The 21,333-nt window shown below is 37.5% G+C and overlaps 1 protein-coding gene across 1 annotated transcript in view; it reads right to left on the bottom strand.

The window, feature by feature from the left end:
* The window catches only part of RDH10 (retinol dehydrogenase 10), a 42,544-nt gene that overhangs the window by 3,153 nt on the left and 18,058 nt on the right, over positions 1-21,333 (bottom strand). Inside the window, exons 3-5 of the mRNA XM_043979624.1 lie at positions 4,575-4,673; positions 2,255-2,400; positions 70-201 (exon numbers count right to left, since the gene is read on the bottom strand). Coding sequence (XP_043835559.1) covers positions 70-201; positions 2,255-2,400; positions 4,575-4,673 — 377 coding nt within the window. The remainder of the gene's footprint in view (positions 1-69; positions 202-2,254; positions 2,401-4,574; positions 4,674-21,333) is intronic.

Raw genomic sequence — 21,333 nt, 5'->3', positions numbered from 1 at the left:
AGGTCTCCAACTTAAATAAAGTCATTATCTGTATATCAAAAAAAAAAAAAAAAAAAAAAGAAGAGTTACCTCTTCATGAAAGTTACAATGTACATGAGGCGAGGGGTGCAGATCATGGGCTGGTCTGTGAGGATGGCCTTCATGGCCTGCTTCACACAATAATCTGGCTTTAAAGGTGGCAGAAAAGGCTCAATTTCTTTCCTGGAAATGGTATATTAAAAAAAACTAAAATAAGAACAAAAGCCAAGTGTGTCTGTTTTCTAGTAAAATACAACAGAGTCAAATTTGATGAAACCCATAAAGCTAAAAACACATTCCTACAAATTATTTTTGTAGCTCCTCCAGGAGGCCAAGGCTAAGGCTAAGGCTATACTCAGGTGAATTACAAACACCAAATACGGAGGAAATATTTGTTGTTGAAACAATAGCAAGGCTTGGGATGTCATGAGAGATGAGCCTTTCTTTAAATGACCGAAGAACAAATGCTGAAATATTTTAAGTAGTATGAGAACATTTACTTTGTCAATGTTATTTAATCCATTTTTCTCATTTTATAGATGAAAAACCAGAAGTCCAGAGTGAGGGGAAGTGACTTCCCCAAAGTCATACCAATGATCAGAGGCAGAGGTGGAAGGAGAAGTAGAGCTCAGGCTCCTTGACTCCTCTTCCAATGCTCTCCTGACTAGTTTGGTGCACTCTTTTTAAAGTTATTATCCATTTCCCCACTAATATAATACCCAGTATATTATCCATTATAGATCCATGACTGATGAAGTTTGAGTTTGGGTTGGTGTGTGCCTATGGATGTTTGAGACCATGCCATAACACTATCACCTATGGAGAAACCATTACTTTGAACCATCATTATTTCTTCCTTCCTCTGTTAGTGTGGATCATTGAGAAATGACTAGACTAATTAAACACCCATTTGTAACCATGCTCAGTGCTGCAGAGAGCTTCTCAAAATACCAGCTGAGTACTTACAGTAAAACAAAAACAAAAATTTTAAAAAGAAAAAAGGATTGCAATAGGAGTTAGGATATTTATATCCCACTCTTGGTTCTGACTCATTTTTAAGGATGGGACAACTCATTTAACTGTGTCCCATTTACAAATGTGGCACCAGTCTTCCACCCACCTGCTTCGATGGAATGTTGAAGTTAAAAAGCAACATGTTAGGAACAGGCTCTGATCAAGCAGCAACAAGCTCAGGTGTCTTTCTATGCTCAGTCATTTAAACAAATTTCTCAAAGCCTCTCATGTATCTTCCTATGGATGGCTGTAGAGGTCAGCTCTTAGCTCAAGTCGGATAGCTAGTCCAGCCCCTCTTTCCATATGTGATTGGCATACCAGAGACATTGTGGGCAGCCCTATGTGGCCCTGCTGACTTGGGAGGAGAATCTTATTTCACCTTTCTCTAGAAAAGCAAGTGGTCTACCGTATAGGCTAGGACCTTTTCAGAAGAAATGCATAGTAAATACATACTAAATGCATACTCTGCTGTCATCAGTTCTTTTCTTTTCTCTTCTTTCCTTCCTTCCTTTCTTTCTGCAGGGCAATGAGGGTTAAATGACTTGCCTAGGGTCACACAGCTAGGAAGTGTCATGGTCTGAGGCCAGATTTGAACTCAGGTCCTCCTGAATCCAAGGCCAGTGCTTTATCCGCTTTGCCACCTCACTGCCCCCCAGTTATTTTCTATATGTTCAAAACTCACATTAAAGCAGCTGCCCGCTATTGTCCTTATTTATGCTAATGCAGAAATTAACTTGTTTCTCAAGAAATAACCTCTAAGAATTTTGCAATTTGAGGCAAAAATTAGGAATCATCTTGACAAATCCTGTCTTGATGTCATAGGTATTCTTTCTATCCTTTGGAAGCAGAGGGAATCTGTAATAGAGTGGGAGCCTTCTCTGGCCAATGATATATTGAATAAAATATAGGTGAGACCTTAAAAAAAAATAACTTCTTAGGGGAAACCTTTGATGCCTAGGTTGACTCTTCAAGATAGAGTGTTTTTCTAACATTTTTCCTATTTGATAATTTCATATTAACTTTTGTGAGCTACTATCTATATGATGCTTTAGCCCCATACTTTCATTTTAATACACGTTGGTGAGTTATGTGTAAAATAGCAGTTCCCATCCAACAATTATGGTCCCAAGTAGGCTATAAATGTCTGAAAAACCAGTGCAAGTGTGAGGATGACTTTCCTCTTGCCCCTTTTATAGAAGAGGAGAAAGGGGGCTTTTCTTACCTGATTCTGCAGCCTCTGAACATGCCAGTGTCTACAAGGTAAGGACACACTAATGTTGTCTTAATTCCATCCTTTTCAGCAGCCTTTAGCTCATGGCTCAGGGATTCATGAAAACCCACAACTCCAAATTTGCTGGCACAATAATCCTGTGTTAGAGGCAAGAATAGAAACATGAAGTAGTCTCCACCAGTCAAAGCAAACTAGATGCATTGGTCCTATTAACTTTAGTTAGATGTCTGATATGTTACAGGTGAATGAACAAAGAAAAGGAAACTATTTTCAAGGCAGATATTTGATTTGGGTCAGTGCAGAAATAATATTTTCAAAGTGACAGCAGAAATAGATGAACTTTTTTTTTTTTTTTGGCCACAGCAACTAAGTATCACATTACTTTGGGGAAGTTACCACAAAGATTCTATGAAAGCTAACAAGCTAAAGTTAAAGATGGAGAGAGGTTCCCTTTGAAGTGTCTGGAAAGTTTACAAATGGTCTCTTGTTCAGTAAATGAGACCGAAAAACCAGTTTGTTTAAATTAAGGCTAGAACAAAGCAGACTAGTCTAGCTTCGAGTATAACTTGTTTGAGGTCTCTGACTTTTGGAAAGCTAAAGTTCAAATAAAAAAATCTTAAATAGCTTGGCTTCAAGTTAACCCTAATTTAGGAAACTCACACTCCCAGCAGGGTGAAAAGGATGTCCTTCCTCATTACCTGCACCTGAAGACCAGAACCAGGACTTTATTCACCTGATCATAGTGGAAAAGATTTGATTTTTTTTCCCCATAAACCAGGATTTAAAGCCGTCTTCATCAGCCTAGTCTCTTTTTTGTTTTGTTTTTGTTTTTTTGTTTGTTTGTTTTAAACAGGGCAATGGGGGTTAAGTGACTTGCCCAGGGTCACACAGCTAGTAAGTGTCAAGTGTCTGAGGTTGGATTTGAACTCAGGTCCTCCTGAATCCAGGGCCGGGGCTTTATCTACTATGCCACCTAGCTGCCCCCATAGCCTAGTCTCTTACATGTTCATCCACACTTACGTTTTCAACTTTATCTTGTAGAATTCTACAGGACAGACTCAGTGTCTCTTTTACATGTTTAATAACACCCAACACTATTCCATGCTTACCTTTAAAATTGGGTTTGTGCTGTATAACCCGTATCAAATTGCTTGCCTTTTCAATGAGGAAGGAGGGGAGAATGGAAGGGAGGGAGAGAATTTGGAACTCAACATTTTAAAAAATGAATGTTAAAAATTGTTTTTATATGTAATTGGAAAAAAATAAAATTAGTATGTGATTAAGAAGGTCATTTTAAATGAAAAGATAGTCTTCATCTCAAGGTTTATGGGCAATATCTCTCATTTAACATAGCTGCCCCTTCTGATCCACTGAAACAGGGATGAATTAACTTGAGCAAGCATCATGTGCCTCCACCATCCATTTTAATAAGGGCTTGATTTGGCTTCTGTTTTTTTGCCTCCCTAGCTTCCTTCAGGGGTCAGCTTATGGGTCATCTCCAATGCGAAGCCTTTCCTGGGTCCCTTGATTGTTAGTGCTTGTTCCCACCTCTTTACATTATACCGTATTTATTTATCATTATACATATCATATCCCCTCCCCTCCATCCACAGCAGAATGTAAGCTCCTTATCAGGGGAGAGATTGCTCTGGTTTTGTTCTTTGGTGTCACCAATGTGGTGCACAAAGACTGGCACATTACAGGTGCTGTTTCAATGGGATTTCAAGTGTCTTGCCTAGGACAGCAAACTCTGGTCAAGGTTCTCCTGTTGCCACTAGCATTAGCAGCTACAAATCTGGGCCAATAACTTCCCTGTTACCCAGAAAGAATCAGTATTGGTCCTATCTGATCCAGTGCTGGCACAAATAATGTTCCATCAATTGAGAGGTTGAAGTACCTGATAACTGCTGTCAATTGTGATAAAAGTTTAGATTCTTTTTTTTTTTTGCCGGGGCAATGAGGGTTAAGTGACTTGCCCAGGGTCACACAGCTAGTACGTGTCAAGTGTCTGAGGCCAGATTTGAACTCAGGTACTCCTGACTCCAGGGCCGATGCTTTATCCACTGCACCATCTAGCTGTTTCCCAAAGTTTAGATTCTTAAGGAAAATTTTGCAAAATTCATTTTCATTCTAACTAGTGACACCAGAAATCCCTAAGCATGGGCCCAGTAAGGTATGTGTGTGTGTGTGGCGGGGGGAGTCCTCGATGGGATATGAGTTGCTTAAATGGCAGTTAACCCTATGGCTACAAGTGGGCCTGACACTTAACATACAGATTTAATAGAAAAAAAATGATTCATAGTTGACAAACCTCGACTCCAGCAGTACTGAACAATCCTAGGGAACTTGCAACTGTCACAATGTGACCATGATTAATCTCCAGCATTGTAGGAAGAAAAGCTTTAGTGGTCTGAAAAAGAAAGTTGAGTGTCAACAATTATTCCTAATGTTATCTGAAACTCACCTAGAAGATAAAACCCTAAGTGAAAAGAAATTCAAGTTCAGCTTCAAAATGTTTTATTTTCCCAATTCCGTACAATGAAACCAGAAACAAAAACTTCTGCATTTATCAGAAAGACAGTAGGTCCTGTAAATGTCTACTTACCACACCACCACATGGGAAGGACTTGAAACCAATTGTAGTTAATTGGATTTTAATGCATGATCACCTATCCTGACGCATTGTTAGGGGAAAGGGTAAGAACGGCTAAAAGAAGCTCTCTAAAGCACTGGTCTAGATCAGTGATCTTCAATGTGGGATCAAGCCATAGCCTGATGCAAGGGGTATGTGATCAACTAATCAGAGGGTGGGAAGATGGTAGAATATTACTCTCCTCGAGATGATCAGTAACAGATTGCCAATATTACTACACCTACCCTGATACTCCAGTATTCTTCCCTGTTGCCTTTACTGTTCAGTTCCTGACTCCTTACTTCTGTACCAGGACCTGGTCCCTCTATTACTTAACTTCAGCAGCTCACAGAAGTTATAACCTAACCATTGATCAGATGTCCATTTGAAAAATCCCTCTTCTTTCCCTTCCCCCCACCATGCCCAACCCTAACAAACCTCAAAGAATGATTTCTAAAACCTGGCCACCACCAGGATATGCTTTACCTTGTCTATGGCTTTCAGAACTGAATACAATTTTAGGTATGGTCTGATCAGAACAATGACCCCTCTTCTTCTGGAAACTGCCCCTTAATGTAGTCTAGTAAAGTCATTATTGTTATGTATCTTTGGGGGGGAAAAAAAGGAGCTGATTCACAGAGCTGCAGTTTACTAAACTCCCCAGATCTTTTTTATCCTCACATGAACTACTACCTAGCCACACCTTCCCAACTGCTGATCATTACTCAGTTACATTGCCAATTTAATTGCCCAGTTCTTTCAGTACCAGATGATACAGGCCATCTAATTCTAGTGGCTTGATTCATTGAAGACAGTTATTATATTATCATCTTACTTCAGTCCCTCCTTTTAAAAATGAATTGAGGCCTAGAGACAGGATATGATTTGCCCAAGGTCACACATGTCATAATTGGCAGAGGTGGGAATTGAACTCAAGTCTTTGGCTTCCAAATTCAGTACTTGTTCCACAACATCCTTGCTGGTATCTTGTCAAATGTAGTAACCCTCCCCCCCCCCCAACCCTCGTGGTTTTCCCCCACATTCCCTAGTAAATCCTGTGTAAATTGCTGGATTAATTTTACAGGAAAGCCATTTCCATCATGTCCTCATCCTACTCGATAACCTGCAATGGCTCTTTAGTGTCTAAATTATTCTTAGCATTCAATTTCCTCTATAATCTGGCCACAGACTATGTATAAAAATTATATTAGCAACTGATCCATGTCATGCTGTTAAATTTGCAAAGAACTTTATGTACTTTTATCAGCACCAGGTCCATTTTATGGATAAACAAATGGAGGCTCAGAAAGTTTAGGTGATGTACCCCTGGTCACACAACTAGTTACTGTCAGGAGTGGTATCTGAACCCAAGCCTAGCACTGTGTCCACTCTATCCCACTGCCTATAAAAACCAAACCAAACCAAACCAAACCCCAAAAAACTTAACTTCTATTACTAACCAGCTCAAAACTTTTGCTTCTGTCTCATCTATCTTACCTGTTAGATATTCATTTGACTCATGCTGTTGCTGCTGCTTGGGATGTTGTTCTCCTTTTTAATTATCTCCTTCAAAGGCCCAGCTCAATCACAATCCCTTATGTACTAAGAAAGGCTGCAAGGTGTATAAAGACTATTGGACTTGGAGCCAGAAAGCTCGGATTTTGAGCTGAGTGTTGGCTGCCTAGCAGGAGACAATTTCCAGAACAACACAATGGTTCTCAGAGAAGATGACCACTGCCAGGAGGACCCTGCAGTGGAAAATCCCAAAGGACAACATTGTGAATTGCTGAGGAATACGGGTCCAAGGTGAATGTAAAATTGAAATGCCCGTTTCACAGTTTTACAAAGTCATTTTTACCTCCTAGAAGAGTATAATGAGCCATATTTGTTAATACAGGCTTGTGAGTCTTTTACATGTTAAGTATTTTCTTGTTTTCTTTTTTTTTCTTTCTTTCTTTCTTTTTTTTTTTTTGCAGGGCAATGAGGGTTAAGGGACTTGCCCAGGGTCACACAGCTAGTAAGTGTCAAGTGTCTGAAGCCAGATTTGAACTCAGGTCCTCCTGAATCCAGGGCTGGTACTTTATCCACTGCGCCACCTTGCTGCCCCTATTTGCTAGTTTCAAAACCAAAGCAAGCAAGAAAGCCATTGAATCAACCTGATTCTCTAGGCAGCAGGACAGAGGTCAGGCTGTTGTAAACCTGTACAGGGCTTAAATCTCTGTCCTCTATCTGATATTTGCATAGTATACTGAATGTTTTCAAAAAGGGACCCCATTTAATGGGCTTGATACGGTGAGGGTCCCCATGTCTGCGGTGAACTTTGAGAAGCCCAAGACCAAGAGATACAAGCATTGGTTAGCCCAGCAAACTGCCAGGTAAATGGTCCCTCCCAGTAAAGAACTACTCTTTCCATTTATGGCAACTGGCTACTGTCCAGGCCCCTTCTCTGGAATCAGAGAAGCAAAGGTGGATCTCTACTTAATCTGGCTTCTCTTCCTGCGCCTTAGTTTGGGGTATAGCTAATAACCTTTGTTTCAGAGACTTCCCTAGTAACTTGGGGGTGGGGGCATACTTTTGCAGAGACAAGAAACCTGACACCCCTCCCCCCCCCAGATGAATTTGGGTCTGTGGGAGCCTCAGCTGGAGCCCCTGCCCCGCCACCCTCCCCAGGGAGTGGGCTTGTTAGCTGTGTGACCAAAGGCAAGTCACACCTCTCAGAGTCTCAGTTATCTTGATCTAAAAAATGAGAATGTCTCCTGCCCTACTACACAAGGTTACTATGAGGATCAAAATGAAATAATTGTGTGAAACTATTAAGTTATAAAAGCCGATGGTATTAGTGTATTTGCATAGTGCTTTATACTTTTCAAAACACTTTCATAGAGGTCCTCTTAATCCCAACAATAATCCCATATTGTAAATTCTTATTCCATCCTTGTCTGTGAAGTTCTCAGACTATACAAGTGCACAATAACTGATTCTCCTTTTTCCAAATTCCTATATGATGTTCTGTACTATACAATTTAGCACTTAATTATACATGGACTGTCTTGTGTTGTTTCTTCTAGTATTAATAGCCTCTGCAACTAGATTTTCTTTCAAGAGCATTGACTGTGCCATATATCTTCCTAGTATTCCTCATGTAACTAGCAGTACGAAGCCCTGGTGGGCAAAAGTTAGAGACACATAGTTTGCAGAAGTTTTTTTGTTTGTTTGTTTGTTTGTTTTTGGTACTGGTGAGTAGGAGTGGCTGAGGAAGGCAGTTCATGTCATTATCTTTATTTTGTTCTGCTGAGATTGTTCATGAACCCTAAGTTTTGAGAACCACTATTTCAGGACATTAAAATCTATCTTCAGGCTCTAGCACAAAACTCCAGAATATTCAATTGTATAAGTAAAATAAAATTACATTGTTATGTAGTGCATACATTCTCAAAATAAGCCAAGAAAAAAATATTTGTGTGTTTCCAGGTCTTTAGTTAGGAATCATGTTTTGGCGAACTGTCTTTATATTCTCTAAAAGTACTGCAAAAGTACTAGGAGGTCAAGAATCACTAACAACAAATTCTAAATTAGTTCTTATTACCTTTTAAAGACTACATTGAAAGGAAAAGAATTAACCAAAATGGTGGTAGTAATTTCAAGAAAAATGTCTACATCTATCTTTGCTAAATGGTCCAACATTAACCCCTGAGAAAATGGCCTGATTTAAAATCCTAACATTTGTTACTTTGTTAACTGACATTTTGAATATCTGCTGCAAACAAGAATCCAAAATGCTGTTTACAATGCCATTCTAGGTGTTTGGCTTTTATGTTTAGAAAAAAGGAGGCAAAGTGGTTTTGCTCTAATAATCTTTACATATTCTTTTAAGACTTTTTTGGGGACATTTTTACCTAAAGGTATTAGATGACCTATCTATTCCCCTAGGCCTTGTAAGATACTCTCTTCCTCTGTACATCTGGCAGAGGACAGGTTAACTGGGTTGCATTTTTGCTTCTCTGACTATCGGATTCTGATAAATGATAAAGGTCACTTCTTCCCAGTTCTCATGGCATTTGTAACCAGATTTTATTTTTGTTTGAGACCAGCACTTGGTTTGTGCATCTTTCTGTGTAGTGTGGCAAGTGGGCCAAACATTCTAGGAAATGTCCATTTGTCATGAGTCAAACATTTTAGGTCAATTTCATACAGAAAGAAAAACCACTCCCCCTCACCTTATGAGTAACTGATTTTAAGAGATCCATGAAAAACAATCTTGGTTTGGCAGATTTTTGCTTTTGAACTAGTTGTGCTGGCATCTTGTGGACACAGTATAATTAGAGGATAGAACCAGAATACCTACTTAACGAATGCCCCACTTTTAACAGCTAACAGAAATTTGTACCCAATGGCATTTTAAAAAGGAAACTGTTTTTGGTTAGCAGTTTCCCTTTCCTGTTCCCTGTCAAGGATAAATTTGGCCTTCTGTGAATAAAAGACTAAATTTGCCATAGCTTTCTCCATAGCTCTAAGATAAACATACTTTGGCTAATCAGTTGAAGGCCTTTCTTCAGAAGGAATGTCATTTTGTAGGAATCACAAAACTACTCTAAGAATGAACACCCAAGAGCAAGGACTAGTATGAGGGCATTCAAATCATTACCACTTAATCAGTCTTCTTGCTAAACCTTGCTTAGGTTTCACATTGTGGCATAATACAATATGTGACTGAGTGCTGAGTTTCCATTAAATGTTTCCTCAGCAGCTTGTATGGAAGGAATCAACTATGTTGTTTATGCTTTCACAAATAAACTCAGGCTTTAAATTCATGAGAACAAGAGCAAATTATTTAATAATATTTTAAAATCAACATTAACCTTATCGTAAACAAGAAAAAGTATGTTATGTACTTTGTATTTTTACATGTATTTATGTGGAAAGCATCACGTTCGGTAATTTTCCAAAGCAATTGGGTAGATGCTATCTGAGATGACTAGTACAAGGTATTCACTGGTTGATATAGTTTGATGGCAGAATGAAATTTGGCACTTCATAATGCATTATTAATGCACACAAATATTACACCAAGAATGAGGTAGGGATCAGCAAAGGGTGAAGTGTCAGTTGCTATGACACCAGTCAGTTCAAACTAAGGTTCTAAGAGCTTTTCACTTGTTCCAGAATAGTCATGAGAAAAATATAAGGGCAAATATTTGAAATCCATAATTCAATAGCTTATGTACAAACCTAGGGCTGTGTTGCCCAAGTGAAAAACAACAGAGTTACACAATTATCAGATGAATTTCTGCCAGTCCACATAGTTCACCTGAAAGAAGTTTTGCTTTGTTATCCAGATGATAACAAGTGACTATTTAGGTCAGTGGATCCCCAAACAGTAGACAGTAGCCTATCACTGACTCTTAGACTTACCTGGGCAGACCTCTAAGCTGCTTGTTGGCATTATGCCAGCTTCCCCATAGCTGGCAAGGGGATGCCAGCAGGGAGTTCAGTTGGCAGAGACTTGCACACTCTCTCAGCAACCATCACAGGACTTCAGGGAAATACAAAGTAGGTCTGAACATCAGGAAAAAGGCTGGGGCCCTCAACCTAGGGGGTTTTAAACCCTAGAGAACTGCACAATGCTTTATCACATTCTAGCTAGAAGGACTTATAAAATGGGAGGTTTTAGAGTTGGAAGGGACCTTACAGATCATCTACATTTTCTATATAGTATATAATACACTATTTTGTCTATAAAGACCTAGAGCTATACATAAGTTAATGTATTGTATATTTCAAACCTGGCCAAATATGATAAATTAGAGAAGTTGAATTTTGAAATGAAGAGTTTTATCAAGAACCAACGAAACCAAATCCTTATTAAATCTTCTGGTCAGAAAAGTTTTGTATAGATAGGAAGGTAGCTGGACATTGAAATTCTAACAGATGCTACCACATTTTGTGAAATATCCCAAACACTTTATAATAACTCAACATTTCTCCTAAAAGCACAAGCAACTTCTTTTTACCCATAAGTAACTTTCTATGGTAGTTGTAAACCTCTTATGTTTTCCTATGTTTGCAGAGTCTTAGTGGCTTCTTAAACACATGAGTGAAACTAAATGACCAATTATAAGCTATGTCATATCTTCAGTAATCTGTTCTCCCAGGTTTACGGCAAATTAATTCTTAACAGTCCAACGCTCCTTCCTTCCCCTTTCCAAAAATCCTCTAGTTCATTCTTGGTGTACTTAATGAAAGATTCTGCAGCACAAAGAGGGCCGCAGCCACTGTGTCAGAACAAATTAGCCGAAAACTAAACAAATGAGAATGCAAAGAAATGCTGTTATCTGCAAAGCGTGGCTTTTGAAATTTGAGACTGTGACATTTTAAAGATGTAGGCAAAAGCATACACAAATTTCTATTTGTAAATAAATCAGATTAATGGACAATAATGAGAAAATTCAAGTTCTCATAAGAGAAATATTCTTAATGCATAAGCATAGTATTCTCTTCATCAATTCAAGAAAACACTTCTAAAAAGCATCATTTCTCAGAGCTTTTCTAATTCCCTCTTATACAGCTGTCTGGAAATCAGAGGAAGTGCCCAATATTTAGGCCCATAATATTCTAAAAAACACAATGGAGATTATGGCAGGAATAGGAAAAAATATCTTAATGCTTCAAATTCTTCTTAGAAGCAGGCAGGTTATTAATCATAAACGTGATGAATGATGATAAAGTACTTCTAATATAGAAATGATTATTAACTTACATGTTTAGTAGTGCTTTTATTAAGGCAGCTAGGTGACACAATGGATAGAGTGCCAGGCCTGCAGTCAGGAGGACCTGAGTTTAAATCCAGCCTCAGACCCTTGGCAAGTCACTTTACCCTGTTTGCCTCAGTTTCCTCATCTGTAAAATGAGCTGGAAAAGGAAACGGCAAACCATTCCAGTATCTTTGCCAAGAAAATCCCAAATGGGGTCATGAAGAGTCAGATACAACTGATCAACTAAACAACAAATGTTTTAAATTTACAAAGCCCTTTCTCCTCACTACAACTGTCTGCATTAGGTAACAAACACTGCCTTTGTTTTATAAATAAGAAACGATACTGACTAATCCTATGACTATGGCACAGTTTCCTCACCTCTCTGATACTTGGATTCAGGGCTAAAAGATCTCCTGACTAAACCCAACATTCCTTTCACTCTGCCGGCTGGTCTCCTTTGTGATATTACTAACTGGCTCCATGTTCACCTAAGTATCTCTCACTCTTCCCCCTTGCCCACCCACCCATATCTAATAAGCTGCCAAACCTTATGGCTATTACTACTACCTCAATAACATCTCTTGCATCCACTTCCTTTTCTTTACTCACCAAGTGATCACTCTATTTAGGGTATGATCTCTTATAGCCTTCTGCTTGAAGTCTTTTCCCTCTACAATACATTCTACAATCCCCTCTACATAGTTGCCAAGATAAAACTTCTTAAGCACAGGTATGATGGTATTGCTCCTGTGTTCAAGAATCTTCAGTGGCTCTCTTCTGCCTAAAGGATAAATAAAATACAACCCCTAGAGCCCTCATAATCTATCCCTAGTCTCCTTCCTTCCCATTTTGTAAAATTCTGAGTTCCAAATTCTCTCTCTCCCTCCAATTCCTTTCCCACCCAATAAGAAGGCAAGCAATAATGATACACAAGATATATCTGAAATCATGCAAAACACATACTTTCATATTAGTCATGTTGCAAAAAAAAATTAAGAAAAATCAATCAGCACTCAGAGTTCATCCGTTCTCTGGAGATGGGTAGCATTTTTCTTCAAGAGTCCTTTAGAATTGTTTTAGATCATTGTCTTAATCAAAGTAGCTAAGTCTTTCACAGTTACTTACCCTTACAATAATGCTATTACTATGTACAATATTCTCTTGGTTCTGTTCACTTCACTTTACATCAATTCATAAGTCTTCCCAGGTTTTTTGAAATAAATCTCATCATTTCTTACAGCATGACAGTATTCCATCACAATCATATACCACAACTTGTTCAGCCATTTCCTCAATTTCCAATTCTTTAGTTCTAAATTGTTCTCCAGAATGGCTGGACCAGTTCACAACTCCACCAAAATGTATTAGCATACCTATTTTTCCACATCCTCTCCAGTGTTTGTCATTTTCTTTTTCTGTCATGTTAGTCATTGGAGTAAAATGGTACCTCAGAGGTGTTCTAATGAGAATTTCTCTAATCATTACTGATTTAGAGCATTTTTCTATATGACTATTGATAGCTCTGATTTCCCCCTCTGAAAACTGCCTGTTCATATTCTTTGACCTTTTATCAGTTGGGGAATGTCTAGCCCACTTTTCAATACTGATTTCATATGATTCTCCATAATGTATTCAACGTTCTAGTCAAATTCAAGCTTGACATTCTGTCTCTTGTTTAGGTCTCTTTTCTGGAATGCTCTCCTTCCTATCTGCCTCTTAGAATCCCATGATTCCCTTAAGGTTTGGCTCATGCGCCATTTCCCATGGGAAGCTTTTCCTGATCCCCTTAATTGTTAGTGCTCTCTCTCCTCAAATTATTTTGTATTTTGAAAATGGAATGTAAAAACATTTTATTGACTGGCTTGTCTGCCCTAGTAGAACATAAGTTCTTTGAGGGCAGGGACTTTGTAATTTTCTTTGTAACCCCACTGCTTAGCACATGGGAGGCGCATAATACATGACTAATACTTTGAAATGAATAAGATGTGAATGAGCTGATTATAAACTTGATTTCACAGTAATGCACCAAGTTCTAATGGCTAATTCTTATAATACATTGGAGTGATACTCTCTTCCCTTGAACCTCTTGCTACAGTGCCTAACTTTGAAAGCAGATTGTCTTGACAATTATGGTATCGTGTCTGTAATAATGTTTTTAGTGGCACATGTGATAAAACTAGAACCATACACAGAAGATTAGTGAGATTCCGGTGTGAGAATGACACGAATACACATGAAGCAGTCTATGGAATGGAGGGAAAAACTTTACATTAAACATCCTTGATAAAAGTCTAAAATCTACAGGGAACTGACATAAAATTCTAAGATTAAAATGTATTTTCCATAGTCAAAGGAGATAACATTTTCAAAAGAAGAAATGCAAAGAGCTATCCAAAAATTATTTAAAGTCACAAATAATCAGGAAAAAAATAAATTTAAAACCCTGAGGTTTCATCTCAGACCCACACTGGCAAAGAATGTAAAACATGGTAAACTGAATGTTGGTGAAGCTATAAAAGATACTAATTCACTGCTCATGGAGTTGTGAACTAGTCCAACTATTTTGGAAAACAAACTGGATGTTTGCTGATGACTAAGTTCACAATTACAATAACTAACTTTTTTTTAAAAAAGAAAGCAAAACTGTAATTTTGCACACAGTGATAATGAACCATTCATGGGATCATAGATTTAGAGGTAACAGGATCCTGAAAAATTATCTAGTCCAATCTCCTCATTTTACAAGGGAAGAAACTGAGGGGCCTAGAATTTAAGTGACAAGCCTATTATCATACAGCTAGAAAGGTAGAAAAGGAGAGAAATAACTCACATTCTCTGAATTTCCAAACCAACAGAGAATAATCTACAGAGATGAATGACAAAAGGACTATATGCACAAAACTATTTGTAGCAGCATCATTAAATGATAAAATGTGCCCAGGGATTGAACAAACTATGGCATATGAATATAATGGAATATTATTGTACCATAACTAAAAGTAAATATGAAGAATTTAGAGAAACATAGGAAGATTTTTATGAAGTGATACAGGAAAGCAGAGTCAAAAGAAGGATATATACCACAAAAACAACATAAATATAACATGATAGCTGTTACCAAAGTCAGAGTACGCATTACCCTTTTCTGTTAACATATAGTAAACTATAAAAGTAGAATGTGAACTGTACTATTAATCATAATCATGTAGGTGATGCAATGGTGCAGTAGATACAGCACTGGCCATGGATTCAGGAGGACCCAAGTTCAAATCTGGCCTCAGACACTTGACACTAACTAGCTGTGTGACCCTAGACAAAAATCACTTAACCCTCATTGCCCTGCCCAAGAGGAAAAAAAAAAAAGGTTTTGTTTATCTGTTTTGGAGGAATATATTTTATTGGGGAGTTTTTTGAAAAGTGTATTTTGTGCCAAAACAAAATGTATCCATAAAAATTGTAGAGAAGGAAATTTTACCTTACATGAAGGTAAGGTGATATTTTGAGGCTTTTTTTTTTAAAGCAAGATCTCTCTCCCATCTCCCTTGGAAAAAATTATATAATCCTCTACTGATGCTGTGAACTATTTAAGGCCCTATGACATACAAAACTTTAAGTAAAAAATTCTGGACATAGGTGAAAAAATTAATCATATGCTTAAAAAAGGGGAAGGGAAATCAGAGTTGGGAACCTAGAAAAAACATATGGGTTAAATGGACTAGGATTCTTAAATTTGCAAGTGTTAACGTTTTAAGATGCTGACCACCAAAACTTTGAAACTTTATTATATTCATAGAAGTATTTAGAAAAATCCATTTTCTCAATTATGAAGTTATCTTTAAATGTTAACTGAACACAAACCTAACCTTTACTAGTATACCAACTGTATGACATGCTTTGGTGCTAATGAACACCTATTTTGAAATTTGCATCACTGCATTATAGCAACCAAGAGTTAACAAAATGGACACATAGAGAATGACAGAAAGAATTAATCAAATTATGTAATGCAGTCCCAATATTTTTGAGACTGGCAACAGCGGGGTTAGCTCTCTAAGGTGGTCCATGAGCATTAAAAAAAATTATTTTTTGAGAACTGCATTTCAATACAATTGGCTTCCTTTATATTACTATGTCTTGTATTTTATGCATTTAAAAACAATACTCAGGGGGGCAGCTAGATGGCGCAGTGGTTAAAGTGCCGGCCCTGGATTCAGGAGTACTTGAGTTCAAATCTGGCCTCAGACACTTGACACTTACTAGCTGTGTGACCCTGGGCAAGTCACTTAACCCCCATTGCCTATAAAACAAACAAAATAAAACAACACTCAGAGAAGGAGTCTGCAAGTTTTGCTAGATTGCCAAAGGGATCTAAGACACAAAAAAAGGTTAAAGCATTCTCTAAAGTATCTAGTCATAGGTCATAGCTGAATTGAAGCAGGATATCTTTTCCTTAAAAATAGAAACCACACTATAGTTCCTTCTCTATTATTTAAGTAAGGAGAAGGGAACAGAAAGCCAAGAGTCAAATTTTCACCAACTTACCCCACCTATGTTTTTGATTTATTATTTTTGTGGCTAGAAAGACTTAAAATTGAATTGCAGAAGCAGTTAATATCTAATACATATATGCAAGAATATTTCTATAGTTGCCTTGCAGCCAAAAAGCTAATAAAAGAAGAATCTAGACTTTTAAAATGGATACAATTAGGATGATGGCAATACTAATAATTCAGCAAAAATAAGTGCTCGTTAAACAGTGAGTGCTACTATTAAAGGATGGGATGATGTTACCTCAAATGGGGACTCAGAACTACAAAAATTTCACAATAGTACTAGCATATCTACTGTCCCAATTCAAGCCTCATATTTTAAAACTCAAATCTCTTCCCAACAGATAAGAGACAAAATAACAAGAACAAATTTCAAAAGATTATCAATAATCTCATATGAAAGACTGCTCTAAGACAGCAATAAGCAGACAAATTCAGACAACTCTGAAGATTTGCCCTTATAACCAACAAGCTGGTAGGGGTGAGAAAGACGGAAATAGTGCTGAAGGGGCTGCAGGAATACAGGCACACTAGTACACTATGGGTGGTGCTATGAATTGGCTCAACCATTCTAGAAAAGTTTGGAATTATGCAAGATAACTCACTCAACTATCAGTTTTTGACCATCAGATCACCAGGAGGTAAAAAAAACAGCAAGAAAGGTCTCACAACTACTAAAATATTAATAGCACCACTTTTTGTGGTAGCTATAAATAACCAGAAACAAATGAACTGCCTGATTGGGGAGTGGCTGAATAAACGATGGTATATTAATGCAATGCAAGTAATATTAGTGCACCCTAAGATATAAATTCATATAAATACATATAAATTCATATACATACATATAAATTCAGAAAACCTTGAGAAGACTTGTATGAATTGATACAAAGCAAGGTAAGCAGCACCAGGGCAATATACTTAATGACTACAATGATGTAAATATAAAGAGAATGCTAAGTGAAATTGAACACTAATTACAATGAACAATTTTTTCCCCAGGAGAAGAGAGGAAGAAATGTTTCTTCCTCCTTTATTTCCTTATAAAGGTATTGGTGGTGGGAATAGAGAGGAAAGGGGACAGATTTTACAGTGAAGAATGTTATATTACATTATCGGACATGGTTGCTGTGTTGATTTTACTTAAACCATTTTTGTTACAAAGGAAGGTTCATTGGGTAGGAGAGTAAGGTATATCCAGAAATGACCATGATGTTAAAAAGGGAATCAATACAATGTTAATTTAAAAAACAATCTGCTTATGATTTTTTTTTTTTTTTAGTGAGGCAATTGGGGTTAAGTGACTTGCCCAGGGTCACACGGCTAGTGTTACATGTCTGAGGCCGGATTTGAACTCTGGTACTCCTGACTCCAGAGTCAGTGCCCTATCCACTGTGCCACCCAGCTGCCCCTGCTTATGATTTTTATAGCACACAGTGTGTTATACTGAAAAGCATGATGAACTTGGATATAGTCAGGAAACCTGCCTTCTACCATTAACTTACTGTGTGACCTTGGAGAAGTTGCTAACTTTCTCTGGAACCGTTTTCTCATTTATAAAATGAGATGGTTAGATTAAATCAGGGGTTCTTAACTTGCAGTTGATGAAATTGTTTTTAAAAATATTTTGGTAACTATTTCAGTATAATTAGTTTCCTTTGAAATTTTATGCATTTTATTTTATTAAAAAAATTTTTTGGCAGCAGCTAGGTGGCGTAGTGAATAGAACACTAGCCCTGGAGTCAGGAGGACCTAAGTTCAAATCTGCCCTCAGACACTTGATACTTACTAGCTGTGTGACCCTAGGCAAGTCACTTAACCCCAATTGCCTCGCCCCCCAAAAAATAAATAAAAATAATTTTTTTTTTGGTGGGGCAATGAGGGTTAAGTGACTTGCCCAGGGTCACATAGCTAGTTAAGTGTCAAGTGTCTGAGGCTGGATTTGAACTTAGGTCCTCCTGAATCTAGGGCCAGTACTTTATCCACTGAGCTACCTAGCTGCCCCCAATTCTATGCATTTTATTTTATGGATTTAAAAACATTCTGAAAGGGAGTCCTATGGGCTTCACCAGACTGCCTAAGGGGTGCATAATACAAGAAACATATGGAGCGCCTCTTGACTTCAAACATAAGTGTAATGAGTTATAGAGAAAATGTAACACTAAATGGAGTTTAGAGCAATACCTGTAATTTTTTAGGTGCCCTAATGATAGCGATTTGGAGAATCTATCAATTCCATTAAAGTCAGCATTTGACAATCAGTAAATTGGATATTTAATGGTTTAAAAAGTCATTTCTCTTTTCATCATAATGACAACTAGAATTCAGATTTCCCTGTCAGTCAACAAGTCTTCCTACTAGTGTCATGCTCAGTGTTCAGGCTAGAAGCTCAAGGATTCTGATCTTTCCTCTAACCTTCTTTAGTTAGGTACAGGGTGGGCCAAAAATCAAGATGTTTTAATAACTTTTTTTTTTTTTAAGTGAGGCAATTGGGGTTAAGTGACTTGCCCAGGGTCACGCAGCTAGTAAGTGTTAAGTGTCTGAGGCCGGATTTTGAACTCAGGTACTCCTGACTCCAGGGCCGGTGCTCTATCCACTGTGCCACCTAGCTGCCCCTTTAATAACTTTTTGAAAATTATTTTTCTCTATTTTTCAACATTTATGTACTGTATATTATGCTATGGTATTATAAATTAAAAACAAAAAATAAAGGAGTTATCAAATATTGAAATCCCTTTGTGACTTCTGGTCCACCCTGTAGTTAATTTTCCTCTTATGCTAAAAGTTTATGTACCACACATCAGGATCAACTAAAACTGAATAGATAAATCACTGGTCTAAAGAACTTGCCCCAAATTTATTTATAATCAGGAGACAGGGTAGATCAAATGTTAATTCAACCCACAGATTAGAAATCATTAAATAGTTTTCTCCACAAAATTCATAGTAATTATATCAGCCAAAATTATTGATGCTCAACACTATTTCTGAAATCTTATTTTCTCTTCCCTTTCAACCATGCCATGTACCTCAAGAACAGAATAGCAGATCTTTAATTGTCATTTATTCTAAGGGCTGGACCTGGATGATCTCATACTTGTTTTCTCCTGTATTACATCATTTCATACAAGAACTATGAAAATGGTTAAATGTGGGGGACATTCAGATCTCTTTCCCTTCTAGCTAACTAACCCTTTCTTCCCTACACGTCCCATGGCTATTCTTGAATCCTCAGAATAGCTTCCTAGAGTAAAGGGCTTATATTACCATGATTCCTTTTACTTTAACTGATAATCAGCTTTTAAGAATTTTGTAATCAGTTTTTCAAAAAGCAGAAACACTGAAAAGTGTTCTAATTATAAATAACCATCCATAAAGCCATAGAAGTTGCTTCCCAATCCTCTTGCCTCTGGAATCAGTAGCAAATTACTAGGTTGTTTTCTTATTATGATTATATACTACTTTTTTGATGTTCCTTCTACCCCATTAAAAGTCATCAGTCTACAAGTTCTTTCTCAAGGCTTAAAAAAAGTGCATAAATGCCCATGCCATTTATGTTTGGGTTTTTCTGGGTGGCGGGTGGGGCTAATTTCTGGTCTTCAAAGATTAAATAACCAGTCTCAATGAAGTGATAAATATAAGTAAAATTTAATACCCCAAAATTAATTTCAATTTTTAAGCCAGAAAAACAGCATTTCTGCTATAAGCATTTGTAACAAGAGCTAGCAAATGCTAGCTTAAATGCAGTACTTAAAAGATTGCAAAACACTTTACATATATTTTATCCCATTTAATCCTACAACCCTGTGAGGTAGGTATTATTATCATCCCTATTTTTTTTTCCGGGGCAATGAGGGTTAAGTGACTTGTCCAGGGTCACACAGCTAGTATGTGTGAAGTGTCTGAGGCCGGATTTGAATTCAGGTCCTCCTGAGTCCAGGGCTAGTGCTTTATCCACTGAGCCACCTAGCTGCCCCCTATTATCCCTATTTTACAATTGAGAAAAAATGAGACTGGGAGAGATTTAGTGACTTACCCAGGGTCACAGAGCTGGTAAATACCTAAGGTTGTAGTCAAATTCAGATCTTCCTCACTCTAAGTCCATTACTCTATCCACCACACCATTTCTCTTTCCCAGAATTCCAGTGATGACAACTCCATATCAGCTGTGAAGGAACTTGAGTCTTTCCTTCATAGCTCAAGTTTTTCACATTTTTCCAGAGGCTTAGAATAACCTCTCTACCAAAAGAATTTGAATTTAAATCTAGGCTACAGCACATACTTTGACTTTTATATGACTGGTGTTACACAAGCACAATCCCACCAGTAACCTAACAAATAATAGCTTGTTTACAAAATCAGTAACACAAATTCAGTCTGTCTGATTGGGTATTGTTTTCATATGTCCACTAATGCTCTATTACTTTCATAAATCTCTTTAAAAACAAATAGGACTAGCTGTGTGACCCATGGCAAGTCACTTAACCCTCATTGCCCTGCAAACACACACACAGACACACAGACACAGACACAGACACACACACACACACAGACACACAGACACACACACACACACACACACAGACACACACACCAAATAGGAAAACCATAGCAAAAAGAAATCAGATCAATATTAATCAATTAGTAATCAAAACTGTGGTGATATTCCAGTATTTAAGATCACCATAAACTGCTAAAATATTTTTATGTTGTATATGATGGATACAAAGAAAACAGTTCTTCACCCACAGAAAGTTTCTCATCTCATCTTAATTGCAGACAATTTTCTCATCAGGACTTCCATTAGCTATTTTGTTTCTAAGAGGGAGGCTTTACTTTTTTCATAAGATGCTTCATCTTTATCCAGGGAAACTATAACTAAGCAAAAAGCAGTCAGATGAACACTAACCTGAAGGACATCCCTATCTTCTACCCATAGAAACCTATTATACCTTTTAGGAGGATACAGATGAACCCAAGTAGCTTGGTTTGGAATAGCCCTGGTTTGGAAGACTAGATGAAAATGACTTGTTTAGGCTAAAGTGGAAGGAGAGGGAAAAACATTGTTATCATAGACTTCAAGAACTGTGTACTTGAGCTTGTGCACGCACACACACACACATGCACTCGTGC

This window comes from Dromiciops gliroides, chromosome 1, assembly GCF_019393635.1.
Source record: "Dromiciops gliroides isolate mDroGli1 chromosome 1, mDroGli1.pri, whole genome shotgun sequence".
In the NCBI taxonomy this organism is placed as follows: Eukaryota; Metazoa; Chordata; class Mammalia; order Microbiotheria; family Microbiotheriidae; genus Dromiciops; species Dromiciops gliroides.
This window is presented reverse-complemented; position numbering and strand designations above follow the sequence as displayed.